The 16,036-nt window shown below is 38.0% G+C and overlaps 3 protein-coding genes across 4 annotated transcripts in view; 1 reads left to right on the top strand and 2 right to left on the bottom strand.

Annotated features, from left to right (window-relative positions):
• LOC112045504 (hepatic leukemia factor) overlaps window positions 1-7,092 on the bottom strand; it is a 189,191-nt gene extending 182,099 nt beyond the window's left edge. Inside the window, exon 1 of one of the 2 annotated variants that reach the window (XM_052890538.1) lies at window positions 6,875-7,092. In XM_052890538.1, the coding sequence (XP_052746498.1) occupies window positions 6,875-6,974 (100 nt within the window). In that variant the 5' untranslated portion in view covers window positions 6,975-7,092. The remainder of the gene's footprint in view (window positions 1-6,874) is intronic. The other variant, XM_024081697.2, reaches the window with a different exon arrangement.
• Window positions 7,093-10,175: 3,083 nt separating this feature from the next.
• LOC112045503 (uncharacterized) lies at window positions 10,176-15,121 on the bottom strand. Its single transcript, XM_024081688.2, has 3 exons — window positions 12,825-15,121; window positions 11,638-12,306; window positions 10,176-10,756 (listed from the first exon to the last, which is right to left on the bottom strand). Exons 1-3 carry the CDS (start codon window positions 13,024-13,026, stop codon window positions 10,188-10,190), a joined length of 1,440 nt encoding a protein of 479 aa, XP_023937456.2. The 5' UTR covers window positions 13,027-15,121; the 3' UTR covers window positions 10,176-10,187.
• On the top strand, window positions 13,983-15,863 carry LOC112045505 (OCIA domain-containing protein 1-like). The gene is made up of 3 exons (XM_024081700.2): window positions 13,983-14,084; window positions 14,779-14,905; window positions 15,667-15,863. The coding sequence occupies exons 1-3, from the start codon at window positions 13,983-13,985 to the stop codon at window positions 15,861-15,863; spliced, it is 426 nt and encodes a 141-aa protein (XP_023937468.2).
• The last annotated feature ends 173 nt before the right edge of the window (window positions 15,864-16,036 follow it).

The raw sequence follows: 16,036 nt of genomic DNA, 5'->3' as shown, positions 1-16,036 counted from the left end.
TATTAACCTAACCCTAAGCCCATCAATCCGTATTGCTGAAGCGTGCTGGGTGTAAGCTCTAAGGGACGTTTGGCCCAAAAGTGGGCCGTTTAATTGGGTTGATAATGATTGTCAATACGCACTTTATAAAAACCTGAACCTACTACAAATTGAAGTTGTATAATTCTATAGTCAAATTCCGAAATCAAATTCAAAAGTCCAAAGTCAAAAATACTTTATTCAGGTCGAATCGTTAGTTTGATAAGCAAAATAATAACCATTGGAATAATCATGTCACAATACGCAATATCGTTATCTCTTAACGCAGTCGTCATGTTATAATCATTCAAGAAATTTAAACGTGGCTTAAATATAATCACTAGTTTACTGCGGCATAATATTTTTATAACAATAATAAATTATAAAATAAACTACCTGTTACTATTTATACTTTACCGTAATATACAGACAGAGCATATATTTTTTTTCATTTTTTTTTTATTTTTTTTATTTTCTTTTTTAAATTTTTTACAAGTTAGCCCTTGACTACAATCTCACCTGATGGTAAGTGATGATGAAGTCTAAGATAGAAGCGGGCTAACTTGTTACAAGGAGCTAACTTGTTATTTCTCGAATTTTAACGCTTTTTTAATGTCCTGTTAAAATTTTATTCATGCAAATGAGGGTTAAGGAAGGTTAAGGCTCATTTGCACGAAAGTATAAAAGCGATGCGTTAATACCCAGCGTTGGTGGGCGTAGCGTACAGAATGAAGTTGAATGAAGGTATATCTCCAACGACCAAAATTGAAAATGCAACCCTGCTCGATAAAAAAGCATCTTGTTTTAAAAACGCTGTCGCGTGAATGCATTTCTTGAATTTTAACGGTTTTTTAACGTCCTGTTAAAAAGCTCGCGTGTGAATGAGGGCTACGGACGGGCATAGTCACTGGCGTCCGCTAGTTGAGTATATTATTATACTTTATAACATCGTAGTATGCTTACTCGATGGGTAACTTCGACGCGTCTTATCATATGTGATAAAGAAGATGATATTGATATACGAAATTATGATTATGATTATTTTTAGTCGAATGCGGTGAGAATATTTTGACTACTATGTGCTTGGTTAGCAAAGCAATGAATTTCAATGTAACGTCCCGGGTTCGATCGAGGCTCATCATTTTTATCTCTCTCCCGTTCATTTACAATTCTTATAGTTGGCCGACTATCGAACAACAAAATTAGAAACGCTTACAACTTTTTAATCGAAAGGGAATCAGGATTCTGTTGCGATCGGTGCTCAATTTATTAGTTGCGAGTAATTGGAGAAGATAAAGAGCAAGCTAACATATATCGCGATACCTGGTATAGCTTGCAACTTTGTTCGTAACACTCCCGATAGTCCGCGCGGGCCGAGGGGCGTGCCGCGATGAATGAAAATCCCACTACTGATACACTTCACTTCCCACGCATCCCTCCGTCGCCCGCATATCATGGGAATGTCATCAACAACTTGCCCGACTATAATACACTCTGCGACTTAATCGGTCAACTAAGAATTATAAGTGGGCGGTTGCTTTTATGCCTACTATGATGAAAACTTTTCAACGCGGCTAGATTTCACTTTCGATTAATACATTTCATCAACTTTTCATCCCAGAAAATTACATGGTTCTCGAGGGATTTGTGAAAAACTAAATTCCACGCGGACGAAGTTGCGGGCGTCCGCTATTATTATTATAAGTGCGAAAGTAAGCCTGTCTGACTCTCTGTTAGCTTTGGCTAAACTGCTTGATGAAATTTGGTATAGAAATTAGACATACACCGAACACATAACATGTTCTGCTCTGTCTCAATTTATTGCGAAAATATAAACAGAGTTACGATCAACAGGAGCGAAGGATCAATGTTAAATATGTCTAAATCGAGAATTTTAATAATTGTGCACACGACTGTTAAATTACATAGAAAACAAGTGTCAACGGAACTGTTCTTCTTTAAAAGTTTTAAAAAAAGTGCACATCAAGAAATTGTGTATCTTTTAATAAAAGTCTATTCAATGCCTCAATAGCTCAACGGTAAGAACGGTCGGACTCGACACCGAAGGGTGGTGGTTCGATCCTCGTCCCATTGGTCTATTGTCGTACCCACTCCTAGCACAGTCTTTTCCGACTACTTGGAGGGGAATGGAAATATTGAAAAAAAAGTCTTTTATTGACTTTAGAATTTCCACGCAGACGAAGTCGCGGGCTTCCGCCAGTAAATAAATAAAAGCGTACAATCATTAGACACGGACGCGCTGTATGCCCGTCCGTACGAATGTCAGAAGCACATAGAAATATCCATAGAGTAACGGAAGCTGGGCTAAATATATCTATATTGGTGTCGAGTCGAAAGTAAACTATTCGGAGCATTATTTATGAGCTCGTGGCTCGTCCAGCGAAGCGCCCGAGGCCCGGCCTTCGCGCGTCTATTGTGGACTGCAACCTTGGATGGAGCCCTAGGACCGAGCGCGTCATACACATGAATCTCGAAAATACCATCATTTATACATTGTTTTCACAAATAGTCAATCAGTAATTATACAACACTGTAATAGGGATGATGACAGTGTTCAAAATGTCTAGTTGTAAGGAAGCTAAAAATGTTTGAATTTTCATCTAATTACGATAAAATGTTAAATATAATCTTATTTATTTTGCAAACATCCAGGCAAGTGTTTTTTTTTCATATTCATTAACCCGAATGTCTCATAAAAATCAATATATTCAAATTCAAACCTACTCATCATCCCCATACTGAACGTCTAAAATTATTTCATCAATAATATGCTATAAATGGTGGTGTTATTTATTCCTACACCATATTTTTTTCCATCTATATACCTAATATGTTATCACTAACAGACACCCGCGATTTTGTTCGAGTGCATCCCTTCTATGAAAACTTCTAAATATACCAGGCAGTGTTCTCAATGAAACCCCAGGCCGCTTAACTTTTTCCTATCATCCCGACCAATTATTATCGTCATATTTCTATCATTGCCAAATGTATACTAATATTATAAACCTAAAGAGTTTGTTTGTTTGTTTGAACGCGCTAATCTCAGGAACTGGTCCGAATTGAAAAATTCTTTCAGTGATAGATAGCCCTTTTTATCGAGAAAGGCTATAGGCTATATATTATCCCCGTATTCCTACGGGAACAGGAACCACACAGGTGAAACCTATCGGCGTCATTATTTATTATACTTCCTTGAAGCTTCCTTAAGAATCACTTTATCTAAGTACTGCTGAAATCCGCAAGAAAATCTGTTTACATTCTGGTAGCTTTCAGCAAGAAAGCTGCCTATTCAAAATTGCATGTAATATGACTTTAGATAAAAAGTAGGCTTTATGTAATAATGAAGTGTTTATTTCATTTATAATTATATTTATCGTTTGCAGAAGTAAGAATGAATAAATCTCTGACTTCTATTCGCTTACAAGAGTTTGAAACTTACATTTCAATTATACGACATTTCAATTTAATTACTCCCGGTTGTATAAACTTGTTCACAAGTAAGACTTTTAATATGATACTGAGGAACAAAGTAGTTTTACTTCAAACTAGCTTGAAAAAAATAAGTACCTACTTAACTTTTACTTGATTTTGTTTTCTAAATTGATAAACGTAGCATATATCCACCAGTCTGAATTCACGAACCGAGACGCTTTCATGAAAGCCACCGACAATTGTCAGTTGATATCATAAAATGTCAAATGACAATGATAAATAATAAACTAAGCTTAATGATATTAAAATTCTTAGAATATTCTACAGAGAAGTATTTAAAGATGCTAAAATAATTATATTCAGTCCATGAAGTTGTAGTGAAGGTGGATAATTCGCCAATATTGATAATTATTAACAAAGTTTTTTGCTTTTAGTATCCATTGCTATTTCTTGCATTGAAGTAAACTTTGTACCACATCTTCTATTGAAAAACTATTAATTACAACTTTTTCACAAAACCTATGAAAACCATGGATTTTTCCGTAATGAAAAGTAGCAAATGTGTTAATCCAGAGTGAAATCTATTTCCATTTCAAATTTTAGCCAAATCGCTCAGTAGCCGAAGCGAAGAGGAAACTTTACACTTACACACAAACTTTCGCCTTTATAATATTAGTGTGATCAACGAGTTATATTGTCTGATAACGACAGCGTTACCAAATAGCCCTAGGGTTTAACATAGGTGATTACCTACCTCTCTCTCCTAAACCTAGGCATACAAGTCGTGTGATCTTTTTGATGGGAAGAATACACTTGCCATTTTTTTGTGCCAAACCTTTTGTCTAGAAGTTATCTCTTCTTCTCCTCTTATTTTCTTACCTCTCTTCTCGTTATTATCTTTCTTAGCATTTACTATCTTTGCCATTCATGACAGTATATTCGCGAGTATGCTCCCTACGTCGCTTTCATCATTCAACATTGATGTACGAGGCACTAGAGAAGACACCACATACGCTGCGTTCCATTCAAATGCAGCAATGTCCCTGCCCTTCCCTTTACTTTCTTGCTCACATAGTATAGCTGGTGAAGGAAAAGCATCTTAAAGAAACCTGATAATTTTCTGTGTGTAAAGTTTGCCTATCCGCATTGGGCCAGCGTGGTGAACTAAACCTATAACCCCTCTCGTTCTGAGAGCAGACTCGTGCTGAATAGTGAGCCGAATATGACTTATGACTTGTCAATGATTATGATAACGATAATGATGTTGATGATCTACCGCTGCATATTTTAGTAGTATAGGTACCTACAGTTCATCAAAGTTTACCGCTGCAGCATATACTTCATGTTGCCACGTGATTATAATTCCCAGACCTCTAGTAGTACATAGTAACTCAATGACTTTCATTCCATTTAACTTTAAGTAATTTTTCGCATTCGAAGATAGCGTGTTTCGTAGTGTCTTCATCTTTTTAAAAGTAACATTTTCGCTTAGAGTTTTTCCTATTACAATTAATCTGTGTGTTGAATACGCTTTACATTTTTTCATGCAGCTAGAAGTAATCCCCCTATTAATTTAAAAAACAAAATACTGTATTTCCAAATACCTAGTAATAAAATAAAAACAGTGGCCAGTATATCCATCGTGTTCCTAACCTGAGGCAAAGATGAAGAAACCCTCCATTATACGTATTTTTTACTCATTTGTAGTTTGTAGTCATACGCGTAAAAGTTTGTAGCGTTTATAAATATTAACCCAATCTACTAAATATATAAAATGAATTGCTGTTCGTTAGTCTCGCTTAAACTCGAGAACCGCTGAACGGATTTATCTTATCTTGGTCTTGAAATGTTCGTGGAGGTATAGGAAAGGTGTAAAAGGTGAGAAATATTAGAATAATTGCCGGGAAAACCATAAAAGCAACCCTTTTCTATTTCCCATACAAACGTTTAATAATAGAACTAAGGGTAGGGCTTTGTTAGGGGTAGGGGTGCGGTATGGGTAGGGCAGAGGTAGGGTAGGTAATGGGTAGGGGTAGGGTAGGGTTAGGGTAGGTAATGGGTAGGGGTAGGGTAGGGGTAGGAGTAGGAGTAGGATAGGGTAGGCATAGGGAAGAATTGCACAAAAATCAAAGCGAAGCTTGACCGGGTCCGCTAGTTAGTAATAAATCGCTATCGCTAGAACTATTACCCCATTACCGATAGATCACGCGCTCTCAGATAAAGGATACGTCGCTACGCGTCGAGGAAATTTCAACTACAAAAAACAAGCGCAGGGGAAATTTTATAAATCAGCAACATTAAAGGATCAAAATGGCATTCAACACGAAAACTCTATTCTCTTCTATGCCTATAAAATTACTAACTTATTTTCTCATCCCTTAGTTCCGTACCGAAATGCAAGCAAATGTATTTGTAGAATATATGCGTAAGTATATAAGTGTAGTAAATACAAAAAAAATATGAAACTGAATAGGTAAGTAGTAAATACTAAGTTAGTACATTTAACTTTATACTTCGTCACACTTCTCGAAACTCCGGACATGTTTTAGACCGAAGAGTCTAACGCCGGTCTAAAAGTCTCAGTCGCACGTATAACAAATTGTCTTACGGAATACGGTAGATCCACTTTCGCAAGTTCTTCCGTCTCGAAGACCTAAGGTCACCGGATATCGATCCAATATCTGGGCACCGCACCGGGCGCACGGCGGCGCCGACTCAACTCGAACCCTCATAAAATACCAATTGCGTGATACCGACATAGGTAGACTTACGCAGACCAGGAATTGCGTTCGCGTTTAGAACTTCACCGATAGGCTCAAGACAGTACCAGCAGTTGTGGCAGAAAGTGACCACACTTCACCGGCAATGCTGCGATAGGCTTTTTGGACCATTCGCAAGATTCTGTCTTGTTTCAGATTTTCGGGAGTGCGACAATGCCACTGGTTTTATCGAGTGCGAATGGGTTCTTTCCAGAGTTCAAGTACGACGGCGAACAACATTCCACGGAGTTGGCTGTCATCCTAGAGGTAGATTTATCATCGGCCCCTCTTAATAGACATTAATGTTTTCGTTTACGTTCAAGTATGCGATACGAACATACTCTACTGTGACAGTTGCAGATGATAAACTGTATATTCGAATTTCGATCCCGCACACTGAATGCGGCGGCGTTTCGTACGAGGCGCCCATCTGATCTACGGCACGCAGTGGAAGGGTCGGCTTCCTTCTACGTACACTATGTAGGAGGTACGTATATCTAGTCCATTAAAGCTCGGAAGACGGGTCGATCGAACCCGCGTGTACACTGCGGCAAAACGGCACGGGTGTGCGAACAGAAGTCGGTCTCCCGTCGATCGACCTGCGGCTGCTCGGCGACCACTCGCCGGCGGTTGTCACTCACCGTTTCCGTTTATGAGGGGGTAGTCGTCGTCGTGCCGGCCGATGTACGTCTTGAGCGGGGTGTCCGTGAGGGAGGGTGACGACCTGTCCCTGTCGCTCATGCTAGTCACTTGAACACCGACGGGCTAGTGACGAGAACTGACACCGGACGACCGGACGACCGGACGAGGATCCGCCGGCTCGCAAACTCGAGCGACCTCCGGCGCGCGCGAGCCGCCGCGAATAAATAAATTGAACTAACTCGCAGCTCCGGACTCGCCGCCGGCCGCGTGCATGCCGCACCGCCCCCGCCGCGCGCCCCAGACCGCCCGCCTGCAATCAATCCGTCGCCACTGCGCCCAAACCGCTGGCGCCCTCTCGCGGCGCGCTCGCGAACCGCACCCGAACTCACAGATGGCGCTGCTGTCGGCTGTCTAACACTATCGAACTTGAAACTCAAGCTACTTGAGATTATAAATTGTGATGTTTATCCCTATAATTAAAAGCTACAATGATTTTGTATAACACTAATTTAGTATTACACCCACTGTAGTCTTACAATTCGTAAAAACAATGATATTTAATTAAAGGAATAAACTATTTATACCTTTACTTATACCTACATATTTTGCAATTTCTTTACCTATAATACAGCTTCAAATCAAATCAAATCAAATCAAATCAAAAATCATTTATTTCAAGTAGGCTCAGTTTACAAGCACTTTTCAACTTCCTCTCTCTTATATCTATTTAGTTTAACTTTGCATTTTACAGAAGTTTCTTTTACCGCAAAGAAGTCGACTCCTTACGCTAAATTTTCACGTAGGAACACATTCTCTAATACCTAGGTAAATAGGCCTCTGCTAATATTTTTTGAGTCTGAAAAAATAGCTATTTGAGCATTATAAGGTACGGTACCTATAGGTAACTTGCCATACAAAATTAGAGGGGAAATGCCCACCAGCCCATATAACGTAGGCCCAGAAAACCCAGGGAAACCAGGAACTACAGGTATACCGCTGTATAAAAGTATATGGATATGTTAATATGATGTTTAAAAAAGGATTCGGTTAAATAATTGGTTTAATATGTATTTTGCAGAAAAATCCTTTTTTTATTACTCTTCTAGTTCTTTATCTTAATTTAGTTCTTTATCTTGATTTTCTATTTATTATAGGTACATATATATTTTATACATTAAGTAATAAATACACTTCACATTATAAATTCATATATAAATCACACTATATATCTTTACATCTGTAGTTTAATTGGTACTTAATTATTATTTTTAAACATATTTGCTGCTTCTAATTGAATTTAATTCACTTGAATTTGTTCTCATTTTTATTTTTTTTATGTTAGCTGTGGCGACACACGGGTCTCAGCTGAAAATCCGCGCCGTGTGTTATGCTTGTATATAGTACACGGCATATGCTGAGCTGTACACCCTTTCTTTTTTAAGGGTTACAGACAGACATGCTGTTTTTAGTTAGTTAGTTAAGTTAAGTTAGTTAGTTAGGTACTGTTTGTAACTTTTAAATTTGAATAAATTTATTTTCTTTCTTCTTTCTTTCTTTAGGACAAGATATTCGCCAGTGTACCAAAGCGGCGAAGTAACATCTGAAGTACCTACAGCTTCAGATGTTACTTCAGCTGTGATTTCATTATTAAAGTAAAATTATCAAAATTTTTTTAGATATAAATTGCCGGGTGGTTAGGGTAGGCCTGGGCCGGAGATGGGCATTACAGAAATAAAATCGAAAATACGATGCAACAGGCTCGACAAAATACAGGCAATCGAAAATGTTTTTGATTTTATACCCTACAAAATCACCGAAAGTGATTTAGCTACGCCACAGAGCATGCACAATTTTCATTATAAACCTATTTAATTTAAATAATACTTAGTATAAAATAAATAAAATAAAATAAAAATAAAAAAGGATTTTATTTCTAGTTTAAATATAAAATTGGTAGGAGGCTTCGGTCGTGGCTAGTTACCGGCAAAGACGTACCGCCAAGCGATTTAGCGTTCGCTACCTACAATGTCGTGTAGAAACCGAAAGGGCTGTGGATTTTCATCCTAGTCCTTAAAAGTTAGCCCGCATCATCACTTACCATCAGGAGATTGTAATCAAGCAAGACCTAACTTCTAAAGAATAAAAAAAGAGAATGAGATACCATCCTACTCCTACGAGTAGATACTAATATTATAAACGCGAAAGTTTGTATGGATGTAGGTATGTTTGTTTGGATTTGGCTGAAATTTGGAATGGAAATAGATTTTACTCTAGATTAACACATAAACTACTATCCATCCCAGAAAAATCCATGGTTCCCGCGGGATTTGTGAAAAACTGAATTCCACGCTGACGAAGTCACGGGCGTCCGTTAGTTGAGGTAATAAAATAAAAAATCGATCTATAATATTGTAAGCAGTTTAATAAAGCAAACATAATATTAATCGTAGCGTATAACGTAAAGTGTACGCTTTTTGCGCGGTTGGTCTCCAAAAATCGAACCCACTCGTCGTTCATTTTGGGGTCCACCGCTTCAGAAGGGAATTTGAGGGAGAAGTGGCTGATCGGCGTACATGGGGATGAGTGTGGGATTTCTTTCCTCTGCCGTTGGCCCAATAGAGCTTGCAGCTCTTTCTCGGCAATGCTCTCGGCAATACTCGTGGCTGACGAGGTAGTTGCTGGAATAGTACGATTGAAATATAAAGTGGCAGGCTCTTTGGAGGGTCAGGAATGCATTGAGGCTGTAGATCCTTTATTAACCAACTTCAATAAAGGAGGTTTTTAACTGTACATGTATGTTTTTTAAATGTTTTCATCACTTCGTAATTTACTAACCAATATCAAAAAATTTTATTTTGTCATATAGAATATTCCTACTATCAAATCGTTTCAGAAGTTTGGTTTTAAACTCTGGAGAGCTGATCGACATTTTCTGGTAGGCATTCTTCTGTGCTACCTTAACAAATTACTGGAAACCTGCTCCTTCAAATTTAATATAGTTACAGAGTACCAAGTCCGAGTTATAAATTCCGAGTTATAACTAGTTCAATCAGGCAAAGTACCTGACTAAATATTACCTACATTAATTTTGTATGAGTAAGAAATTAGGTATATGTATATATAGCGTTTCATTTGATTCATGTAAAAAGAAAACAACTACCCCTAAGTATATCTTTCACATTTTTCTATCGGATGCAAGACTAATAAAACAAAAAGTTCAAATAGGGCTTGTAAAAATAAAATAAAAGCTAAGTAGATAATAAATAATTTTTTTATTAAAATATATTTGGGAATAAAAAATCATAACCTTCTTCAAATAGGAACAACATTTGACCAATTTAAACAAATCAAACTCCCAATAAATAACATCCACAACGTAGGATATGCCAACGGCGATGCATCTAGCAGCGACACATCAATGTAGTCACACACCATCTCGTCCCAATTATCAGTCAAGTCGTGTATACTGCGAGCACCTGCCATTAACTTCTGGCGCATCAGTTTCTTGGCCTTAGCGATCCTTTCAGGAGTATCTTCGACTACCGGTGCACCTAAACTCACTGGTTCTACCATCACCAAAGTGTGCAGTTGTTGGGTGACCTGCATCAATACAGGCGGCTTAGTCGTCAGTCCCACGTCTTTTATTTCGTTTTTCCTATTAACCTTTTTCAGTATTGATAGTCTTGATTTCTCTGCTAGGGACAATTCTGTTGTGTTTGACATAATAGTCGTATTAGTTGACTCGGTGATGATAGTCTCCTGTACAGTGGCGTTGCTGGTGTTACTGGTGTTGCTGGTTGTAATAGTGGTCTGGTCTGGCACATCTGCGCGTCGGTAACGGAAGTCTTGCTCGGGGCGCCCGATCGTCTCCGTATTGCTTGCTGGGCACACACAAACCTATTGTTAAGCTTTGAAATCTTCTGCGGTTAAAATGGGATTTTTCGGGTTTTACTGAACACTGCTCGATTACAACACTGAACTGTCAATCTTACTTTATAGGCCCTGGGTCAAGGAACAAAGGTTGAAGAGTTTTTTATTATAAAATAAAATATTCAACATCCAACCTTGTAGAATAAAAAAATTACAACCTCAAAGCGGATTTTTACAGAATAAATAAAGGACGATATTTAAAATCTAGCGGAAGTTTGTCAAATTATTTTCAAGGGGCAATTAGTTATCAAACGCACCACAGTCTAGAAGATAAATGGCTTGAGTCATTTATATCACAAACAGAAAGTTTGAGGTCGTAAATAATTATTTTGTTCCTGGGCCCAAAGAACATTATTGAATATATATATTTTTTTTAATATTGCAAATCAGCCGTCCACAGTTGGCAGTTGCACTACAACCATTTATTTTAATAGATTAGTTTTATAGTTTTTAGTAACAACGCTGTTGTTCGACTTGAAAACATGTACCTAATAAAGTGGGATGTCGATACGACGATATAGTGGGATTGATATAAACAAGCAATTGAATAAATAGAGAATGATTATATATTTATGTTTACATGTAATTTTCTGGTTCTAAGTTACTTAAAACTTAAGTAGGTTTTGGTAGAATTAAATATTCCATTTCAAACATACAGTCATCAAGCCCTGAGCTAAATAAATAATATGTACGGTTGAATGTATCTAAAACAATTAAATGCACTGTATTTGATTGCAAGCAATCAACGCAATGTTTCATCTAGTCCATAGGGAAGTAAGCGTAACACTGCATTAATTTAAAAATAAACATAAATGAAATGAGAAATACGTACCTTGTGTTCTACGAAGAAGATCAGGCAGTCTATTTTTCATATCATTAACCCTTTTCATGTCAAAATAATTGTCTTCGTATTCTGGGTAGTTTTTGTTTCTCATATTGGTCTTTTCAGGTACAGGGCGCACTGGTTTCTGATCCATGACACGCCGAATTTTTTTTCTTCGAGTCGGTACGTATTCTGATTCATCATTCATATTATCTGCCTCTATAGGCTTTACATCACCCTTCCCCAAGGACTTCAAATCTTCAAAATCAACATTTTCCTGTCTATAATTTATACTTCTATCTCTAGGTTTCCTTCTAATCACTTTGTTCTTTTTCTGTCTATAGTTAATATCAGCAGATTTTTTACTATTGTCTTCAAGCGTCTTATCTTTACCGTAATAATCGTTTGTAATATCTATGTCATCTTTGTAAATTCTTCTATTATGAACATCAGACTGGGCCTTTTGTCTGTAATTTATCTGTTCTTCATCAAGTTCTTTATCTTTTAGTCGAGTACGATGTCCTCTCATTTTGCGACTCGTTTTTAGTTTTGGAACTGTTGCCTCTTCATGTTCTTGTTCGTCATAATCGTCAGAGTTGTTTGGCGAATATTTTGATTTTTTATTGGGATGATACCGTTTATCTTCCTCGTACTTCTGTGTTAATTTGTTGTCTTTTTCTGAAAGCATTAAAACTTTAGTATCTATCGAGTAAATAGTTCTAGATTATCTGGCAGTTACTTAAAAAGTTCAATTAGTTCTTATTGATATTTATACCAGTACTATAAAGCTAAAGAGTTTGTTTGTATTGTTAAACCCGCTGAAAAACTACTATTTCGATGTTTTTTTTTAAAAATCCATGAGCAAGTTAGCCTTTGACTGCGATTTTACCTGATGTCTAAGATGGTAGCGGGCTTACTTAAAAGAAGAGGTATAACTTTGACGGTTTCTATGCGCCATCGTACAGGAACACTAAATCCATTGGAGCGTCTTTGCCGGTAGGGTACTAACTAGCTACATACTACTAGATACTAGAAGCTAACTACCAGACCTGTGCCAATTTAGAAAATATAAAATCGTACAAAACTGATACTTGCTGGGTTGATAACCTCTCTATTATCAACCACAGCACAACCAACTACACCAAAGAGGTTGCGTAAATACTGAAGAAACAGTAGCAATAATCTGAACATCGAACCTCGTAAATTTTCTTCGTACTTATAATCGAAAGGAATCGGTGCCTCCGCGTCAGGTGATTGTTCCAGGTAGTCTTCGGACGGGAGGGGAGCATCGCGAATGTCTTCCTCTATGCTGTACTGCGGCATGCTAGCTCCAACGTAATCGGAATACTGTTCTGCTCTAACCAAGCTCAATAGAAGCATAAGCCCGATCGCGCTCATGGTCCGAGGGTGCTGAGTTAAAGACGTGGGGAGACCACAGCGCTCAGATTAAAGTTTAAACAGACGTGTAATAAAAATAAAACATTTATAGACGACATTATTACGAGAGTTGACTACGAATTTGACATTTACAGTTTAGTTGTGCATGTGATTTTGTCAAAGTAACTTTGATTATTGGCGATTTTTGTTAATTTACTCGTTTGCCAAGCGGACAGCATTTAAACCACAGAATCCTAAATACATTGTTAAAGCATTTGCTCATTGTTCTCAGTATATCATTATCATTATCAACCCATATTCGGCTCACTGCTGAATTCGAGTCTCCTCACAGACTGAGAGGGGTTAGGCCAATAGTCCACCAAGCTGGCTCAATGCGGCATGGCAAACTTCACACACGCAGAAAATTAAGAAAAATCTCTGGTATGCAGGTTTCCTCACGATGTTTTTTCCTCACTGTTTGAGACACGTGATTATTAATTTCTTGAAATGCACAAAACTGAAAATTTGGAGGTGCATGTGCATGCCTCTGACCGGATTCGAACCCACACCCTCTCCCATGTCTCTTGATATATACTACATAGGTTTAAATTTTTAATAGCTATTCTGCTATTTGCTCAGATTAGGTTCAAGAAAGAATCGGTCAAGTCGTTCTTCAAGTCTAAAAGTTAAAAAACTCTACGAGTATATATCTGTATAATAGATTATATTATTAAACAGTAGGTAAAAATTCTGGCTGAACATTAGCAGTATTACAAAAAAAATCAAAAGCTCTACTTTTATAGGTTCATGACTTTTACAATGTCACCCAAAACGTCAGTTTTACTCTTTGCATCCGGAACGGCGAAAATGCACGTTTAATCATGGAACAAAATATTTTTGACTATAATGCAGAAAACTAAAGCATACAAACCCTTTGGTACTAAAATCTAGCCTCTTTCGCACTCCCTTAGAACGTAATGGTTGATCCGAAAAAAAATGACAAGGATGAGGTCTGTAAAGTGGATGAATCGGAACTCAAATGGACATGTCCTCCAATACGGAATGTCACACATCCACTGGTAAGTCATCTATTTACTTAATGTGAAACGGTCTTTATTTAACTTTAATTAGTTTAGGATACTATTACTTACTATACTATATACAAATCAGAAATGAGGAGATCCGCTGTCAACGGAAGTCACCGACATAGCTCTACTAACCGCAAAGCTGAAGTGGGCGGGGCACAGAGTTCGTAGAGCCGAGGGTCTCTAGGTGCTGGAATGACGACACTAGAAAGCGCCGTGTTGGTCGACCCCCTACTAGATGGACCGAAGACATCAAGCGAGTTCCAGGGAGCCGCTGGATGCAGGCATTGGATGTCTATGCAAGAGGTTTATGTCAGCCAGCAGTGGACGTCCATCCGCTGTTAATGATGATAATGATGATAGGATTCGAACTCAGGACTTCTCTGTTGTGAATCTCAGCACTTCCAAGTGCACCAGATAGGTCGTCATGATTTTTAACAAAAAGCGGCATTATTCCGGCTCTTGCAAAACCAGTCCGCAGGTCTACTTACTATAAACTACCTCCAAACAAAATTTGATCTTTGTACTGCAAGTACTTTTCAAGATTTCGTGATGAATGACCTTTCGCATTTATGTAGTAAGATGTTGTATAGGCATGAAAGTAGTAAAATACGTAAATTTACAAATAGTGGACTGCAAGAATGGATGTGTTCACTGCCCACATCCCTGAACTGAATTCTGATTTCAGCGTTACTACGAGTTAACACCAGATGAAATGAAAGCGCTGGAGGAATGTGACAGGGAGAGCTTCTACGAGCGCTGTCTACCCTTTAGCACATTGTTCGCTGCTCTCACTTACACTGGCATACGATTAGGTAACATGATACATCATTAATAGGAACATCTATACCACACAGACTGTTTCCAGCAGTGCCACCTGCTTGCTACACGCCATTTTATTCTCTCGCTCTTACCACCTGTTACAAGGTAAGATATTAAAATCTATATAATATGCTAGCGGACCCAGTCAAGCTTCGGATTGACTTATTCAACTTGACAACTTCACCCAATTAGTTAGTACCGTTACGCAAGCAACCAATGAGCCGTCTATAGCCGTCTCCGTCTATCGGAGACAAACAGGAGCTCTAGACAATTACAGTAAGAAAATATTCTCATTGACCACTTCAACCTACAGTAGCTATAAAAAGGTGAAACGGGTACGGCATAAAAAGATTAACAGTCATATAAATTAACAGGCATCTCGGAAGAAACATAAAAGAAAGCAGTAGGTAGAAAAGTTCATGGAAGTAAGAATTGACAGTTCGTTTCTTTTTTTTTCAGTTGTTTTCAATAGGCCTAAGATGACACGACATTATTGCGTGAAGACAAAATGACATGCCGACAAATAGCGGTGGCTCCAAAATATCGCCTACAAAATATAAGTCACAGCTCTTTCGTTCCAAGGCAACGAAAAAGCTGTGACTGGGACAACGCCGGTATTAAACGACATTTTTCTTTTGCATATAACGAGATTATGCCGTGGCACACATCTTAGGCCTCCAGACTTGTTGAAATTAATATGCAAATTCTGTTAGCATAGCTTTTATACCTTGCTTCTGTGAACTTTTTGTTGTAGGACGCCTAAGAGCTCACCCGCACTTCGGCAGCTATCCGAAGGTTATGCTGGCTGCGTTTATCGGTCATTGCTTCGGACGAGTCTCCTATATACCGGAGTGTGGCTTCAAACTGCGTACAGACTTACCTGCCAATAGCCATCTCGGGAACACGATGCGGAAATACTATAATGAAGCGAATCCACCAAAAAAGAAATGAATCATTCAATTCTATCATATTTTATTAAAAGATAATTTGTATGAAAACGTTTTTCCCACTTTTTGTAAAATTCTAAATTAAATCTCGGTCATTTTTAGAATTTGTAAAGGGTAACAATTGCGTCATATTTTTTAATTTCCGTAAATTTTGGCGTACTTCCATCTACGCACATA

The sequence above is a fragment of the Bicyclus anynana genome, chromosome Z (assembly GCF_947172395.1).
Source record: "Bicyclus anynana chromosome Z, ilBicAnyn1.1, whole genome shotgun sequence".
Taxonomy (NCBI): Eukaryota; Metazoa; Arthropoda; class Insecta; order Lepidoptera; family Nymphalidae; genus Bicyclus; species Bicyclus anynana.
This window is presented reverse-complemented; position numbering and strand designations above follow the sequence as displayed.

Coding starts and splice junctions, on each gene's coding strand:
- LOC112045505 (XM_024081700.2), top strand. CDS start 13,983: ATGGTTGATCCGAAAAAAAATGACAAGGATGAGGTCTGTAAAGTGGAT. Junction 14,085..14,778: donor GGAATGTCACACATCCACTG/GTAAGTCATCTA, acceptor TTCTGATTTCAG/CGTTACTACGAGTTAACACC. Junction 14,906..15,666: donor TTACACTGGCATACGATTAG/GTAACATGATAC, acceptor TTTTTGTTGTAG/GACGCCTAAGAGCTCACCCG.
- LOC112045503 (XM_024081688.2), bottom strand. CDS start 13,026: ATGAGCGCGATCGGGCTTATGCTTCTATTGAGCTTGGTTAGAGCAGAA. Junction 12,307..12,824: donor GTACGAAGAAAATTTACGAG/GTTCGATGTTCA, acceptor TAATGCTTTCAG/AAAAAGACAACAAATTAACA. Junction 10,757..11,637: donor TCTTCTTCGTAGAACACAAG/GTACGTATTTCT, acceptor GTGTGTGCCCAG/CAAGCAATACGGAGACGATC.